The following is an 18,837-nucleotide window of genomic DNA, read 5'->3' on the forward strand; positions in this document are numbered from 1 at the left end:
AATGACAAGAATCAGAACTGACTTCACACCAACAAGAACCTCGAACCTCGAACCTCGAACCTAGAATTAAGAATTAATAAGAACATACAGAAATCAAGAACAATTAAGAATGACTCAAGAATGTATAGAATTCATTCGAGAATCATATGGAAGTTACACAAGGGAATATTTCGAGGAATTCCCAACCTCCCATAAGTCCACTCACTTCTCAGATGCCTTCTTCCTTCTCCATTCCCATTTATACACGCACGGGTACAATTCATAACTTATTAAATGAATCATATCATTACAAGAACTAAAGGCAACACACTACAATTGTAACACCTTGGTCCCAGAGGGAGTTAAAGAGTTACTACCTGTCACCTAAATCTTTTCTCATAATACGAATAAATATTCCAAATGCTCCATAAACATATCCTCATCCATTTTCAAAAACTCCATGACCATAAATGCGACAACTCAAAGCTTAATATAATTGTCAACATCCCAATAAATCTAGTCAATACAATCTATCAATCTACAAAATAATAATCTTTCAATAATCTCAGTACTTATTCCCTACACTTAGAAATCTTATACCCGCTTTCTATTTTCGATCCTTAGTCTAAGCATTCACTTCATCTGAAAAATATTGTGAAGATAAAAAATGAGTTATCAACAACTCAGTAAGCAGATAACATATACTAATATGTAAATATGGGCATTTACAAAGTTCAAAATGCGGAACAAAAACATTTAAGTTTCAGAACGCAAATAAAAAAACATGTAATAAAAATATCAGAGTGACAGTTCAAAATGTTCACATTCGAAAATGTCATTTGTCATAACATGACTGAACATCATCATCTTATTATGTTATATCATAACATATCAGAGCATCATATCAGAAAAGAGACCATGCTTAACCTCTGTGGTAGGGTTATGCATTTTGCGAAAAGCCAAGCAGAACATAAATCATCATGATACCAAAGCTGCACTCAGAACAAAGACCACTATTATATCCCGTGGTGGGGTCAGAAATCACTATTGTATCTCGTGACAGGACTAGAGGTCACTATTGTATCTCGTGACAGGGCCAGAGGTCACGATTATATCCCATGACAAGGCCAAGTCACAATTATATCCCATAACAGGGCTAGGTCACAATTATATCCCATGACAGGACCATATATGAGATCAAAACAGAGCCAAAATCACCATATCAGAACCAGAATCAAAAAGTCATGCCAAAATTTTTTTCAGATGCCATATCATATCAAAACAGAGTACTGAAATTCAGATTATTTCACATTTTTCAAAACAGATTCAGAACATATTCACGTCACATGTAAAAATTATCAAATTTTCATTTTTGCTCATTTTTCCCAGTTCAATAACATAATGCCAAAAATAAGCTCATGTCTACACCAGTCATGCCGGAAAATACTTTATTCTTGTACATAATTTCGTAAGTAATGCAAAACAAATAATTGAGGTCATTTCAAATTTCTTTTTATAATAAAACATGCATATTTTCCAAAACAGACATTTGCCCATTTTATTTTTATACAAAGTCTAGCATAGGAACCCTGCTTATCTGAACTTCTTAATTTTTCAAAATACCTTCACAACAGTGCCAAACGAATATCAATCGTCACCTATAGAAAATTCATGTAACTTGAATAAATATCGAATTGAACAGTTACTTCGTAATTACACCTAAAATACTTATTTTAATACCTCAAAACCTAAAATTTCTTTTAACTCTAAAATACCATCACTTTCTAAATTCATCAGTATCCACTTAATAAATATTCCGTTAAATTCATTAGTATCCTAAAATACTAACTTAACAATATAAGCCCACATGCGTCTAAGTCCAAAGAAAAACCTGCAGCCCGCTTGAAACCTCTCCAAAACACATAATCTAATAAAAGGGGCATAAAGACAATTTAAAATAACACCCCTCTTCTACAAGCTAGGTTCACAGAGATATAAAAATTTCCTTACAAGGCAACTACACGAGAGGAAAATCAACTAATGTGCAGCGGCAGCACTTACCCAAGGAAGAACAAAGAGACAGTGGCACCATGGGAGGGCATGACAGATGCTAGGCTGAGGTAATGGTGCGGCCAGGATGCCGCCGATTAGAGTGGGTGTGGTGGTCCAGGGAGTTTCATGACTGAGCTATGGTCATGTCGTGTGGTCGTTTCTGGCGAGAAACTGGTTGACAAGCTTCCTTTGGCCATGCTCTGTTTTGAGCAGCAAAAACAGGGGTGCACGTTTGTTTCTACATGCAGGTGGTTGCCATGGCTTTGGATGCAGGAAGGTTGAGTTGCGGCTATGTGGTTCTTCGTGGGATGAGGTGGAGATGCAGTGGCTCAACTGTGGCGGTTTACGGTGGCTACACGTGGGTTCAAGGCTGGGCTACTCTATGTGGTTCTCGGTCTGCGGCTTGGAGTGGAACTACCTTAAGGTGGTGCGGCGGCCACTTAGTCTAGGGTTGAGGATGTTTAAAACATGTATAAGATTGAGGGCTAACAGGAGGTATAAATAGGTGAACAGAAGACCAAAATAAAACCCTAGAGATGAGAGAAAATGGCGTGCATTCAGTGGGAATGGAAGTGATGGAGTCATGCATGCAATGATTAAAAAAAAAAAAAAAGGAACATGAAAGGTATAGAACGTGGAGTCTGAAACAAGATATCACGGGCTTGGGCTTTTTAGTCTGTTCCAAGTATTTGGGCCACATCTAATCCTTAAAAGAAATATATTTGTTCCATAAATTCCTTGGCCCAAACCAAGATTCCATCCAAAACAAAATATTTAATGATTTTAACTAACATGGCAAGCCCAATAAAAATTCGATATCCGCCAAAATAAAATTCTTAGGCTCGTACTCTCTTCCAAAAAAAATTTACTCATAGTCTCAAATGGGCTTTTCATACCTATAAACCCAAAAAATTTTGTAAAGCAGGCTTGGCTGGGCTCGAGTGTTACAAAAATTTCTACACAGATGAAACACATCGTTTTATTAACTCAAAATGCCTCGTTTCGCCTTCATTTCCTCTCCAGTTGTTAATATCGTTGCTTCCCTTCCTCTTCTAGTAGATACACCCATGATAATCTCCTTCCTTTCAAGGCCTTGCCCACAACCTTCCTTCCTCCACCAAGCTACTGGGATGTCCCCTTCTCTACGAGACCTTGCCCACAAAGTGTGGATACAAGTTCTATAGCTTCCAAAGTAGCCCCCAAGAGCTATCTTCAATTGGTGCCCCTAGCCATTTGACAAGGACTTCAGTAGCCGCATGGTTTCCGACCTTCTTCATTCTTCTTTCAATGATAACTTCAAGCTCTAGCTGTACACTGCCTTTACCGTCCAGAGGTGGAAGGGTACGTAAAGGAGTAACTTGATCACACAACTTTTTCTTCAGACAAGACACAAGAAAAATTGGGTGGGTTTTTGCAGTGGAAGGTAAATTAAGTATGTAAGCCACAGTACCAATTGTAGCAGCTATCTGGAAGGGTCCATAATATCTTGGAGACAACTTCAAATTGTGGTGCATTGCCATTGTTTTTTGCTTATAAGGTTGTAGTCTTAAAAAGACCCAATCTCTAACTTCAAATGACCTATCAATCATATTCTTATCAATAAAAGTCTTCATTATGTTCTGGGCCTTACGCAAGTTTTCTTTCAAAATTGGCAGCAAATGCTCCCTAGACTTTAATTGATATTCTACACTGCATTGGCAATAGTGCTAAGGATATAAGAAAGAAGTTTTGGGGAGGAATGATGAGTGGTATTATAACACCACTCTACCAATGGTAACCAGCTACTCTACTTCTTTGGCTTATCCTCATTGTAGAACCTCAAGTAACCTTCCAATATCTTATTCAAAACTTCAGTTTGACCATCGGATTGAGGGTGATAAGCCAATGAAAAAGACAAAGTAGTACCCTGCAGATGGAAAAGTTCCTTCCAAAAAGAACTTGTGAAAACTGGGTCTCTATCCGAATAAATAATCTTTGGCATACCATGGAGTTTAAAAACTCCAAAGAAAAAAAATCATTGACACTTTGCTTGCTGTATAAGGATGAGTCATGGGAAAAAATGTGCAAACTTGGTTAATTTGTCTACAACTGAGAAAATCACAAATAACCCATTAGAGATTGGAAGTCCCTCAATGAAGTCTATTGAGATATCCAACCATGGAGAATTTGGAATAGGCAAAGGTTGAAGCAGGCATGCTGGATGCGCAGTTTCATGCTTATTAATCTGACATACTTCATACTCATTCACCATCTTCTTGATATCCTTACGCATCCCTTCCCAATAAAAATCCCCCTTGACTTTTTGCAATGTTTTGGGATAACCCACATGACCTGCCTATGGATTATAATGGATATAATGCAAAACCTTATCCTTAAAAGAGGACATGGGAACTATCACCAGTTTTCCTTTTCTTAGCAATAAACCTTGTTGCATGGAATAATCACCAGATACCATTTCCCCTTGTTGCAACTGTGAATAATATTCTGTATGTCATTAGAAAACTCATAATTCTGCTTGAGCTCTTCTATCCAAACTGCCGTGGGAAAAGAAATTAGGGTTAGTATAGTTGTATCATCTTCCATCTTCCTTGATAATGCTTTAGCTACTTTTTTATCTCTTCCCTTTTTATACTCTATTTTGAAGTCATAGCCCATCAACTTCGAAATCTATTTCTGCTAGGCCTCAATATCTATTTTCTATTCCAATAAGTACTTTAAGGCTTGTTGGTCAGTTTTGATCTTAAAGGTCTTACCCAACAAGTAAGGTCTCCACTTACCCATTGAAGTCACCAATGCCAACAATTCTTTCTCATATGTTTAGAGAAGTAAGGCCTTCCCTTTCAAGACTTTACTAAATAAAGCTATTGGCTGGCCCTCCTGCATCAAAACACCCCCTAATCCCACTCCTGAAGCATCATATTCAATCATAAATTCCTTAGAGAAATCAAGTAGCTTCAATACTGGAGGCTGAGTCACCACTTGCTTCAATTGGAGAAAAGCCTTGGTAGCTTCATCAGACCACAGAAACCAATTCTTCTTTAGTAAGCATTGTCAATGGGCTGCAATTGAACCATAGTGTCTAATAAACTTCCTGTAGCAGCCCGTGAGGCCCAAGAATCCTCTCAAGGATATCAATGAGATTGGAATTGGCAACTCTAGCATTGATGCAATCTTTGAGGGGTCTGCTCTAACACCATCTCCAAAAATAATGTGGCCTAAGTAGTTCACCTTAGTAACTCCAAACCTACATTTGGATCTTTTAGCATATAAGCTATGTTCCTTCAAAACTGTCAGCACTGATCTCAAATGTTGTAAGTGATCATCAAAAGACTAACTATAAACCAGAATATCATCGAAAAAAACCAATACAAACTTCCTAAGGAAAGGCTTGAATACCTCATTCATTAATCCTTGAAATCTTATCCTCTTCACACCTTCCTTAATTGAGAATCTTATCCCCATTAGTAACTTTTACCTGCAGATTAGAATCTTTTTAAACTCTCAACTTGGTTGCCTCCACGATCAATGGATTGTTACTAGTGGCATTATTACTTCCTGAATCTACTAAAAAGGAGCCAATTTTTCCCCTACAGCTTCATGGCATTGTTACTGGTGCACCTAGATATTGCATGAATTGAGATCTCCAACTCCTCATCTCCAATTCTCTGCCCATTCTCACAATTAGCAACTACATCAAAACCTTTTTCAACTTCACAATCTTTTCCCTCCTCCACTTACTCCTCCAACTGCAACAGGTAAACTTTTAGATTTTTAAAAACATGGGCTGGATTCCACTTCTTATTACAATGGTAACAAAGGTCATTTCTTCTCTTTTCATCCATTTGAGAAGAGAAAACCTTTTTGGTTGTAAAATTACCCTTTTGCACCCTATTTCCCCCTTCTGAAGGTATCTCAGAATTTCTTTCAACACTCACCCCACCTTGTCTCCAAGACTTCCTTGAAGTCAAAATGTATTATTCTTGGATTTTTGCTAATCCAAAGGCTGCAATGAGATTCACTGGATTAAGCATCCTAATAGAGAGTCGGGTTTCATCCTTCAACCCACTCAAAAAAAATCTGAGTTTGTATTTTTCTGACAACCCTTTTAGCCTATTTGAAAGGCTTTCAAATTGAGCCTTGTAAGAGGCTATAGAAGTTGTCTGCTTTAATCTTGTCAAAGCTTCCATAGGGTCATCATAAGCTATTGGCCCAAATCTTACCAACAATGCCTTAACAAATGTATCACATCCTGTAAATTGCCCCCATCTAAGGCATCACGATACCACACCAACGTCTCCCCTTCTATGTGATAAGAGGCCATCAACAACTTCTCATTAGGAGGTGTATGGTTGAATTCAAAATATTGGGTGGCCTTAACGATCCTTGCAGTAGGATTATTCCCATCAAAATGGGGAAAATCCAAATGTATTCCCCTTGGTAAAAATCCCCTCTCTTCATACACTTTCTCTCTACTTTCCACATGATCATCATATACAGAATTCACTTGTCTAGACTCAACTAAAGATAAGATCTTATCATATCAGTTAGTTGCTCTAACCTTTCATTGATTCCAGCAATGGCTTGATGGTGGTCATCTAATTGCTTTTGCAGAACCTCTTGATGCCTTTAAGCACCTTCTTGTTGCAACTTCAGCGCAATAGATCTTGTTCCTTCCACCATAAAAGGATCGCCTCTCTGATGCCAATTGTCAAGTAATGACAAGTGTTAGAACTGACTTCACACCAGCAAGAACTTCGAACCCAGAATTAAGAACCAACAAGAACAAACAGAAAATAAAAAAACAATCAAGAATGACTCAAGAACGTAAAGAATTCATTCAAGAATCATATGGAAATCACACAAGGGAATATTTCGAGGAATTCCCAACCTCCCATAAGTCCACTCACTTCTTAGATGCCTTCTTCTTTCCCCATTCTCGTTTATATACATGGGTACAATTCATGACTTATTAAACGCACTGTAACATTAAAAGAACTAAACATAGCACACTACACGTAAAAAACACGCTACACATTTCTACACAGATAAAACACATCGTTTTATTAACTCAGAACGCCCCGTTTCGCCTTTCTTTCCTCTCCAATCGTTAATACCATTGCTTCCCTTCCTCTTCCAGCAGACACACCGATGTATCTGCTGGAAGATACACAAAGGGTACTTGTGACAAATACGTGGCAGAGTCAGGATTTGAATTCACAAAGGGGCAAATGCAAAACCATGTGGAGTTGAACAAAATATATATATATATATATATATATATATATATATAACTAAAGACCTAATTACAAATTCACAAAATCTTGATTATTATTTACAACATATAAACATAATTTGTAACTGATTTTTCACGCTCAGTGTTAATTTATTTGCAGCTTGCTGGTTTCATGGTTAATGGAGTGTGCTTGACGAGGACAGTGAAAATGAACTATGTATAGAGAATTAGGAAGAGTTATGCATTCAAGCCCAGAGCGTGCACGTCTCATGGAAAGGTATTTGAAAACAAAAAGTGGATATTTTCAAATGGGTTCCACTTTTTTTTTTTTTAAGAACTTGCACGAGACTTACACATGCACAAATCATATTCCAATAATCAGCTTCTGCCAATGGTCTGCAGTGGAAAAGCTTGGCTTTCTCAAAGTGGATATTTGTGTACAAAGTTTTAACTGTGATATTTAAGTGGTAAGCTTCCTTACTTGTAAGACTTCAAGATGTTTTTCTTCCTTCCAATGTGTACATGTAATAAATTATAGTCTACTGCTTAAGCCTAAATATGTAATCTGCAACCAAGTATGTGGAGCACTTGGGAAAGAATAATTGATCCATTAAACTTTCAGTGCCCCTCAACAGATGGTACGGTCTTAATACTATGGTCAACATCACTGTGAAAATAAAAAATCAAGATAAGGCTAGGTTTGCAGTTAGGTGCCAGAGGAGGAGGATAAGGAGTGGACAGTTCAGTGTTAAGAATACATGAAAACTCGAGTGAAAATTAATGCTGCATACAAAAAGTTTGATTTTGTCGAATGTGGGGGTAAAATGATACTAAGGTTGTTTGAAGAACTTTACAAGGTATGGATGAGTATTTATGTTAAAGCTGAAAGAACATTCCCCTGGTCCTACTCAAATCTGGCTCTTGGTTGGCTGTTTTTTCAGAAGGATAGCATGCAATTTTATAGCAGTCTGTCTCTTTTTCCCAGTTCTTAGCCCCTCCCTCCCTCTCGATTGAGTACCGACAATACTTATTATTGTTTTTTCAGCCAGAAGCAGATAGGATGGGACTCAAGGAGTAGTTGCTGCTTGTGGTGTGGCATTTGGGGTTTTGTATGTAAAGTTGATCAGCTGAAGAATTCTAATGGGTGGATTCATTGATGCAATGAAGGCTCTATCGATTTTCTTTAGAGGAGTGGTGCATATTTCCCTCTCATAACAAAGGTCCTTGGAGAGATTAGGCAGCGTTGTTCATATTAAGAAACACCTTAGGAGTAACCTTATTTGTTTTTGCATACATGTTATGTGGCCGTAGTTTTCACTTGTTCGCCTTCTGTTCATAGCATGTCTCATTATCTTTACTGATGAAGTTATGATTACTACTACCAAATTTCTGTATATAATCACCCTGATCCAAGATTTGAATAGCCACAACCTCCACAGCTAACAGAACTGCTCTTTTACGGCATACACATGGAAAGCAAACAAACAATAATTCAGGACTCACCCAGCTACAATTTTTTAATGAATTATATCCAAATGAACAGTGAACTATATACATGTTATGCATCCCAAAGATGGCAGCAGGAAGGTGAAACAAAAAGAGACATGAAAATATTTTCCAGGCACCAAACTTCAACGCAGTTGGTATTTATTTATCAATACATATTTAGAAGGAGAGGAATGTATATCTGTATTGCCCGGGTAAGGAAAGGGAAGCCCTGGTGCTAAGTTGATTCACAAAACATCATCATCAAGGTAGTAAGTTGGTCAACAATGGGACCTTGAGAACCTTCTGGTCAGACATGCATCACGAGCTATAAATTTGAGTATATCAAGTGAAGGTCATGAGATTATCTATCCAAATGAAGACAGCTGCCGCCACATTGAACTCCTAGTCTGTTCTCTGCAGCCACCCAAACTGAAGAGAAAGAATGTATTTTAGTAGAGAAAATCACGAACCATGGAAAGGAATACCGAATTCACCATGTCTGAAAATTACCTTCCATGCATACATTCCAAAGAAGGCTATTATATCTGCAGACCAGACAACTGCAAAGGACTTCCAAAAGAATGGGATTAAAACATTGAGCAGTGGAATGACGAGAAAGAGATAGTTAAGAGCTTCTTTCTCATTCTTCGAGCAGTCCCGAGCCCGGAGTGAAGGAATTGCTGAAAGAAAGCGAGAGAAATTGCTTGGGTAATTAAAATTTACACAAACTGAATGGCTGTCTAGTGTGAGCCATATGTGAGAATTTATCCAAAACGTCATACTACCTGTTATTGTGTATGAAATTGGTAAGAAGTTTTGAATTAAATTGGGAAGTTTAACATTTCAGATATGACAAACAGAACTAAAATTTATATGAGAACTTAAATTGGGTGTGTCCTCCACGCGGATTTGTCAATATAATTTTTCTTAAAAAATAATAAGCCAGAGGATTTTGTAAACAGGTGGTCGTAAATCTTGCTTCATCAAATATTATTTTAAGAAGAATCTTTAACGTGTAAACAAAACATTATAGAGAAATGAAAGGTTTTAGATGGAACACCTAATGAAATCTAAAATAAAAAAGTGATTGAAGGCATAACTTACTGAACATCCAAATGGACCACATTCCCATTAATCTCCATATGTCCGGTTCGTTTGATGGGAAAATGAGATTAAAAGACAGAGCTCCACCCAACAACATTGAGACATAGCCTTGAACCTCAAAAACAGTATACAAGGCAGTTCCAGGAACAGCAGGGTTTTTGGTAGCTGTGGAAGCCCTTGGTGCAAAGGTTGCGGCAGTTTTCTGAACCACCTGTGGAGGAAATGCGAAATAGAAATCGTAAAAAGCAAGCCCTATGTGACTCCCTCTCAGATGCAGTGTAAGGAGAAACCATTGCAAGATATAAAATAAAACAGCCGCTGGGACTTGGCAATTCGCAGGCCTAATGCCACAAGTGGGGAGCTTCAAAGACCCGAAACCTTGGCGTTATATCAACTACTCAAATTTAGGACTATTATCCAATTTATCACCTCTCAGTAACCTTTCTTGAGCCATATGAAGCATCTATTACTGATGTAACAAAATGAAAGAAATTAACCCAGAAGTTAGTTCAGATGGGCATTTTCAAAATCAGATCAAACTATTTATAAAAAAAAAAATCAGATCAAACTCAATGTTCCAGGTTCACCCAGTAAAGAGGAAGCTTGGACCAACCTTTTTGAGGTCTTTTTCGACAGCGGCGACGGATGGAGTGGAGGCTTTGCTTGCTTCATTGGAGTCTACTCGTGTTTCTTCCTTGGGATCCTCTACCGTCTGTGTATCTATGTCACTGTGACTGGCATTTAGTTTGAAGCTCTTGGTGCGACAGTAAGCATGGGACCAGCCGTTTCTGAGGATAGGAATAGTGAAATGGAACCTTGAAATCTGGGTGTTGCCGAAAGACGTTGGGATCAGGGTGTTCATGTTGCTAACACTCTTCTCGGTTGAGTTCTACAGAGGAGGCAGCGAGAGATAAGGAACGTATGGCAGCTGCGACGAATAACAAAACGGAAAATGGTGGCGTCTTCTAATTTTTTTAATTATCTATTTCTTTTTTTGAGAATAGATAAATTTAATTCTTTGAATGATCTATTTACATTTTCCTCACGTGCGGGTCACCAAAGTTCAAAATCAAAGTCTTCCTTCTCAAGCCTACAAAAAAAAAAAGTCTTCCTTCTCATGCCACCTTTTAATAAGAGAAAACCTGAAAGTCAGTCCGCTGTTGTTACTCAATAAACAGCCTTCCAATAGCAGGCCTCCACATTAGCCTTCTATTTTTTATGTTGTAGAGTTGCTTACACCTGATCAACTCATCACAGCCTTACCCTCTCATGCCTCTATCACAGTATTCGTCTTCCACTCCATCCAAAGTCGTAATTGAAATCTTGACCCCACACTCATCCCCGATGACAATTCGACCCCCGAGCTAGGTGTAGGACGGAGCTCAAGCCCCTAGCCTCCATAGACGGAGCTCGACCCCCAGAGAAAAACTCACAACCCTCTCGTGTCCTGATCCTCATCCAAACCAAAGTGAGATCTCAACCTTACGTTTTTCTGATCAGCTAAACAATAGGCAAATTGCAAGCTAAATCTTAAGTTCTTAGGATGCTCACCCCAGTTTATTCTTCTGATTCCATAGGCACCTACTGTTCTTTGCCCAAATGTGAACAATGCATTAAAATATCACCCCAGTCTCAACAAGATTTATGCATGCCTCGAAGCACTATGCTTCAAAAAGCAAGCCTTTTTCTCATATGAAAGCCCATATCTGCATAGAAATAGCTGAAAAGGAATATAAGAATAAGATTTTCTCTTTCAACAGTGATCAATAACCACTGTAAATGAAAATATTTAAATATTTATTTTCTGTTTGGTAACTAAGAAATACAAAAAGAAATGGGAGACAGTCAAAATTACAACCTTGGAGGATTTTCATTGTTTATGAGATGAGCAAACAAAGCACTTTACAAACACTACTCTATTACTCATTTTTCTCAGCACCCAAAATCAAGCCAAGACTATAAGCTTCCAAAAGTCAATGACCACTGTGCATATTGAATATTCAGAAGAACGCAATTCACATTTCTTAGTTTGCTCAGCAACCAAACCTTTCTATGCTGTCATTCACGAAGCTATGAAATGGGGAAGGGGATGGGGAAGAGGTTTCTATGGGGAAGACCCAAAGGGGTACAGATTCAAGGGTAGATGGTGGGGACTTCTTTTTCTCTTTTCAGCTTTAATTAACTGTATGTTTGTGTATTGTACAATATCCCTACTTTCTTACGTGTCTGATAGTTATTAACGGGTTGTTTATCTCCTATAAACAGTCGGGCTATTCCGAAGAGCTTCCGTTGTATTAGGCCTCAATTTGTATTGGGCCACCCAACTTCTACCACCTAATACAAAATAATAATAAAATGTGACTTTTTTAACTTATAACTTAAAAAAATATAAATTATTATTTAGAATTTTAAATAGAATGAAGCTTTACTTAAAATTTAAAATTGTATGTTTGATATAATAATTAAAATGAGGCTTCATTGTAAATTTTCTCTTAAGCTTCAATTTAGGAAAATTATTTAAAAATATAAATATTCATTAATTTAGATATAAAATTTTAATTTTTTTTTCATATAAAATTTTGAACTTGGGCCTTGCACACATTAAAAATATTGAGAATGGTGCTATATTCAAAATTTAGTTTAATTTAACAAAAATTCTATATGCAGTCACTTTTGTATACTACTTGTGCACTCCACTAATGTGATTGACTGCGTCACTTTTTTTAATATAAAATAAATGTTCTGACCAATAACATCAGTGGAGTGTGTTAACGTAGTGTTTCGTACGCCTTTGGGCCAGGTTCCAACAACTCAGGTCTTCAAATCTGAGCCTACAAAAATAGATAAGAATGAAGCTGGGAGAGGGTAGCCTTGGAGCTGAGGAGTCTCCGATGCCAAAATTAGTAGAGTATTTTGAAAATTTGTAAATAATGAAAGAGTCTAGGGATCAAAGAAAGAGTCTAAGGATCAAAGAATTTTTCTCGTACCTAGAAGTTGCTATTTATACCGGAAGTCTAGGGTGGACAGATTGTGTCTACCCCTATGGAGTCAATGTCTTTTTTACTGTTCCTTTCGTCAGAGTCTTTTAATGCAACGTGTCTTTACGACAACGTCAATAATGTGGTGTGTAGTTGTGCCATTAATGCGGCGTGATTACCTGATTTGACTTACCCTGCTGGTGCCATTGGTGATCTGTCAATGTCTCCCTGTCAAAGGATTGAGGGTCTCCCTTACTTCCCTCCTGGGTAGGCCTGCTACCCGCATGGTGCGGGGCGGGGGGTGCCCTTCCCCGCACCCCGCCCCGCACCATGCGGGGTTGGGGATTTCCCCCCGCCCCCCGCCCCCGGGAGGCGGGGGCGGGGTCCCCCGCCCCGGTGCCGAGGGGCGGGGGAAAAACCCCCATCCGCCCGGCCCCCGCCATTATGTTAAAAAAAAAATTTTTTTGGTCTAAAAATATTTTTTTAGACCAAAATTATAATATATTTTAAATAATAAATTAAAATTTATAAATATAAAAAAATTTAAACTCATTAGAGTTAGATTTTGGATTGATTTGGCCTCCTAGGCCAATCTTTATATAGGAGGCCAAGGCAATACAATAGTCATCCTTAAGCAATGTGGGACTTACGACTAAGTCCCACATTGCTTAAGGATGACTATTGTATTGCCTTGGCCTCCTATATAAAGATTGGCCTAGGAGGCCAAAACAATCCAATGACTTGAATATAATTTTAAGTCTTTTATAAATTGTGTATATCTATATACAATATATTTATTTAATATATATAAATAAATTTTTTTTTTTTAATGTGGGGCGGGGGCGGGGGCGGGGCGGGGCCCCGCTGGGGTCATCCCGCCCCCGGCCCCCGCTATACCCTCTCTATGCGGGGCGGGGCGGAAGCCCACCCCTACTCCTGGGACACTATTCAAGGTGTCTTCTGGACGGCAAGTCCCATCCCCTACAGTACACTCCCTCATGGAGGTTGCGTCTAGGGGGTCTACTTGTTCTAGGTTGGGTTTTCATTTCGGCTCAAAAGGCTGAGGTGGCCTCCTGTCGCTTGGCTTCCCTAGTAACGTTTCCTTTTCCGTCCTTGTTGGCATGTCTCCTAACAATTATTCTTGTATTCAATGGCATCTTTCAATTGTGTCAGTATCGAGGGCGTCAGGCGGCTCTTCGCCTTCACGTCGCTTCTTGGTGTGTATTTTTTGGGATTCGAAGCATCTCGTACCTCTTCCTTCTACCACGAGGCATGGGAGATTAACCACTACCTTCTTCCTTTATAAGTGCGATTGGATCATGGTCTTGTCTCATTTCTCTGCATCGTAATCTCCTTGCCGTCATTTCCTTCTAACTCCCTCTGTACTCCTTTCTCCTTTCTTTACTACATTCCTCCTCTCCGTCAATAGCCCCTGAGAAATCTACCCAACTCGCGGCTTCCAGTGGGGGAGACACACCAGAAATTGGCGACGCCGGACCGTCTTTCTTGGGTAGCACTTGGCATTCAAACGTCCAAGCAGCGACACTAGCATCTCTGGCCCTTACCTACCAGGTCCCGGAAACAATGATCTTTGAGTTCCCTGGTCCACATGAGGGTGTTGTCGATGCCGAGCGTCACTTTTCCAGAGTTGCTCTCTTTCCTTCCATATTTTCGTGTGGCTTGAGGCTTCTTTCCCTCGCCCCATCCGCGATTTGCTAAATTGCCTCAATCTAGCCCCGTCCCAACTTCATTCGAATGCTTGGAGGCTTTTGATTTGCTACAATATCATCTGGCAGCGTGCCTTGCTAGAGTCGAACCCGAAGCAGGCTGACCTCACCAGCCATGAGTTCTTCCTGACTCACAAGGTTTTGCAGCAGAAGAGGAACGTTTGCAGCTTCAGGGCAATGCATGCCCTCGTTAATCTGGAATTGCGATACCGCAAGGTGAAAGACTGGTCCTTGAAGTTTTTTTTTCGTGTTCAGCCGCAGATGGAAATTCCTAGTTCGTCAAGTTAATCGTCGCAAGTTCTCGGTTCATTCAAACTGATTGGGGAAGGGTTCCTGAGGATAAGGCTGTTCATCCAACAGCTACCCCTGCTGAGTCGAGGCGTATTGCCATTGTTAAAGAGTGGGTGAAGAAGAAATCTACCAGTGTCTTCTCAGAAGCCTTTCTTTCCAAGGAGAGCCTAAGGATTTCTTTACCTCTCCTCAGTCATGTTCCTTTTGACGACAGGGTGATTGTTGCCCAGTCTCAGGTCACTCCTGCTCGGAAGCGTCCCTTGAATCCTTCTCCAACGAATAAGGGGAAGAAACCTCGCTTGGAGGGGCTAAGGTCGACAGTAGGCCCCTTTCCGAAGCCTCAATTTAGGAAGCCCGGGCGTCGGCTATGCCTAAGGCCCATCATCCCATCATCCTGGTGACATTGGTGGAAGCGTCCCATTGTGCTGTTGGAGTAGAGGTGCTGGCAGAATCTTTTTCTTTGGAGCCTTTGGACCCATCGACGAGAGGCCTCTCAGCTTAGGTCCCTACAGTGCTACCCCCCTGACTGGCGTCTGTGGCATGCTCCTGGAAACTGATGACCTTAACGCCCTACTACGGGAAATATTGGCGGTCAAGATCCCTCGGCGGGCTAACGCGGAGAAACATCCTCCGGGGGTCTCCTCCACTTATTCTGCTCGTTCTACTATTGAAAATCGCTCTTTAGAAGGAAGGGTCAAGACTTGCTCTGGGGAGTCCCAGTTCTGAGGCACCGCCTTGCATAATGTCTTCGCCCGCTGTCGTGGGACTGGACGATCTGGTTTCTATGGAGGGTGGAGAGGAGCTCGAGTCGCTTGGAGGCTTGGACTCAGTTATTAAGAGGGCGGTGGCCGTTACTTCCAGTAATTGTGTCACAGAGGCGGAGCACCAAATAAAGGTGGTCTCCTTCTGGATGTTGTAGTCAGCGAAGGTTTGGGAGGTCGGTGCGAAGATTCGCTTGCCCAGGTAGGAATGGTTGCTGAAAAGGTTGCCCCACCTTACGTATAAAGCATCGAGGGTCAGCCTTCAACCCTTGCAACTGGAGAGATTTCTCAAAGAGCTTGTCGAACCGAGGCGGCCGCACAAGCACCTGATGTAGAGGGTTTGGTGGAAGTTATCCCCCCTTTGGCCCGGCTGGAAACGGGGGAGTGCCGTGCGGAAGCCATCAGCCAGATCGCCAAGTGTTTGTCTGGCTTCTTCCACAAGGTTTGGCAAGTTCTTTTTCTATCTTTTTCCTTTCTTTCACTATTTTCTAAATTCTTTTTATTGACTGTTCCATGTTGGCCTCTCTTGTTGTCAGAGTTCCTTTCATCTAGCAGCTTTCGATGTGAACGACCAAGAGCCCGTTTTGTAAGAAAATCGGGCCCTTTGCTTGATGACCTGGACTACCCTCCGGTTCATTTGTAGTGAGAGGGATGAGAGGGAGCAGCTGGAGCAAGAGCTGAGGAGGGTACAACTTGCCTTGGAGGTGGGTAGCAAGGAAACTAAGAAGCTTAACCGCCGTCGGAAAAAGCTAAAGGAGAAAGCGAGGGAAGACGCTTAGTGGATGGGAGGCTTGGAGCGACTTGTTGCCGATCTTCAAAGCGACTTGTCCCGAGTGCAGGACGTCACCTCCTGTTTGGACAGCCAGTTGAAGTTGGTCGTGGGTGTTTGCGATACTGCGTAGGAGCATGGGTGTGCTGAGGAACTTAGGTTGATGCAGGACCACATTCTGGAGAGTTCGCAACTGCTTTTAAGATTTGAAATGGAGAAGTTGGGACTTGAACTAAGGTGGATAGCTCTTGTCATGAGATGTGCTACTTCTGTTTCTTACTCTTTGCTTATTAATAGATCTCCACAGGAAAAATTTGCTCCATCTAGGGGGATTAGGCAGGGTGATCCCCTTTCATCCTACCTCTTCATCCTATGTTCTGAAGTTCTCAGCAACCTTCTTAACACTGCATAATCTTTTGGTTTGATCACTAGTCTTCCTTTGGCCAGGGGTCAAATTCTTATTAATCATTTTTTTTTTTTTGTAATGACAGCTTACTTTTTTGCAATGCAAATTTTTTGGATTGGAGTAGACTTTTCCAGTTGCTAGATTCATATGAGAAAACCTCTGGTCAAAGGCTCAACAAATATAAGACTTCTATCTACTTCAACAAGAATACTCGGAAGAAACAAAAGAGATCATCATTAACATAGTAGGTATAAGGGCCCCTACATCCTATGAAAGATACTTGGGCCTTCCAGCACTAGTGGGGAAATCTCGAGCCAATACTGTTTGGTAGACAAGGTGAAGGACATATTGAGAAGCTGGAAATCTAAACTACTATCACAAGCAGGCAAGCAGATCCTACTCAAAGCAGTTATTCAAGTCATTCCCACTTATAGTATGGGCCTTTTCAAACTTCCCAAGCATCTGTTACTAGAGCTTAATAAAGTCATGAGAAGCTACCGGTGGGGTTAGCAAGCATAGGAGAATAAGATTCATTGGGTGAGTTGGCAGCAAATGAGGAAATCTAATAAGTTAAAAGGTCTGGGGTTTAAGGAATTTGAGAATTTTAATACTGTCATGTTAGCCAAACAAGGATGGAGGCTAGTCCAAAATCCTATTTCCTAGTTGTACAAGTACTCATAGCAAAATATTTCCCAGCGAGTGATTTCCTTAAAGCAAATATGGGTAGCAATCATTCATATATATGGCAAAGTCTCCTAGCTGCAAGACCTTTGCTTGAAGGACTTTTACGGAGAATTGGTAATGGCAAAACAGTAAGCATATGGTCTGATAAGTTATTTCCTCAGCAAACCACTTTTAAACCCCAAAGTTCAATAAGATTTTTACAAGCTGATACCAAGATCTCAAATCTGATAGACATAGATACGAATCAGTGGAATGAGTCCTTAGTAAATGCCATTTTCTCCAAAGAAGAAGTTGCACTTATAAAAGCAATTCCAATAAGCACTTGTAATAGACTTGACAAGCTTATTTGGAATGCACCAATAATGGTATATTTACAGTCAAGAGTGCCTACCGTCTTAGTGTAGAAATACAAGATCGCGCAAAAGGCCAATCTTCAAGCCCACTGACACAACATGAAGGCTGGACAAAGATATGGCACATGAATATTCCTAATGCCAACAAAACTTTCGTCTGGAGAGCATGTGTAAATGATCTTCCAACAGGGGCTAATCTCTTCAAAAGGTATGTGGTGGACAATCCTGAATGTCCTTTCTGCAAACAAAGTCCTGAAACAGTGGAGCATGCATTGTGGGAATGTCCTTCAACCTGTGATGTATAGGGACAGTGCACAACAAGTATTCAGAAGAGTGGATATGAAAGCCAAGTCTTTAAGGAGCCAGTGGAGAGAATGTTTGATGTGTTAAACAAGGAAGATATGGAAGAATTTGTTGTTATTTCCTGAAAAATATGGAAGAGGAGGAATGAGTATATTTTTAAGGATAACTTTACACATCCTTCCATTTTAGTGCAACAATCTAAGAATTTAATGGTTGATCTCAGACAACTTAAAGACACAGCTAGCAGTTTTAGAACAGAAAGTGTAGTGACTGCGGAATGGTTCCCCTCAAGGATCTTTCAAACTTAATTGGGATGCTGCTCTAGATAAGGTTCACTGCAAGGTTGGTATAGGTGTTGTTATACGTGACTGGAAAGGCAAAATTAGGGCAACATTGAGAATGAAAAGGGATCTCTTTCCCGACCCTTTACTAGCAGAAGCAATTGCTGCCTTTCATGCTACTTTATTCTATCAAGACCTGGGTTTTAAAAACATTATCCTTGAAGAAGATATTCTGCAGGTAGTCCAAGAAATTAAGAGCATTTACAATGGCTTTTGTAAAATACAATTTTTTGTAAAATATAAAGAAAGTTGCTCAAAAGTCCATTCCAATGGATTTTATATTTCATCTTTATTATACACTTTGCTATAGTAATCACGCTAGATGTATAGGATATTGTTCACAACTCTAAACCGTTTTAAAATAACTT

General features: G+C 40.0%; 1 protein-coding gene across 1 annotated transcript; it reads right to left on the reverse strand.

Annotated features, from left to right (window-relative positions):
• Window positions 1–8,772: 8,772 nt before the first annotated feature.
• LOC121259457 (protein RESISTANCE TO PHYTOPHTHORA 1, chloroplastic) lies at window positions 8,773–10,819 on the reverse strand. Its single transcript, XM_041161051.1, has 4 exons — window positions 10,470–10,819; window positions 9,857–10,067; window positions 9,263–9,432; window positions 8,773–9,181 (listed from the first exon to the last, which is right to left on the reverse strand). Exons 1-4 carry the CDS (start codon window positions 10,716–10,718, stop codon window positions 9,155–9,157), a joined length of 657 nt encoding a protein of 218 aa, XP_041016985.1. The 5' UTR covers window positions 10,719–10,819; the 3' UTR covers window positions 8,773–9,154.
• Window positions 10,820–18,837: the final 8,018 nt, after the last annotated feature.

Source organism: Juglans microcarpa x Juglans regia, chromosome 4D (genome assembly GCF_004785595.1).
Source record: "Juglans microcarpa x Juglans regia isolate MS1-56 chromosome 4D, Jm3101_v1.0, whole genome shotgun sequence".
NCBI lineage: Eukaryota > Viridiplantae > Streptophyta > Magnoliopsida > Fagales > Juglandaceae > Juglans > Juglans microcarpa x Juglans regia.

Excerpts from the sequence above, each read along its gene's own strand:
- LOC121259457 (XM_041161051.1), bottom strand. The coding sequence starts at position 10,718 with ATGAACACCCTGATCCCAACGTCTTTCGGCAACACCCAGATTTCAAGG. Across the intron at positions 10,068-10,469 it reads TCGAAAAAGACCTCAAAAAG|GTGGTTCAGAAAACTGCCGC; the intron begins GTTGGTCCAAGC and ends TTTCCTCCACAG. Across the intron at positions 9,182-9,262 it reads TTGGAATGTATGCATGGAAG|TTTGGGTGGCTGCAGAGAAC; the intron begins GTAATTTTCAGA and ends CTTTCTCTTCAG.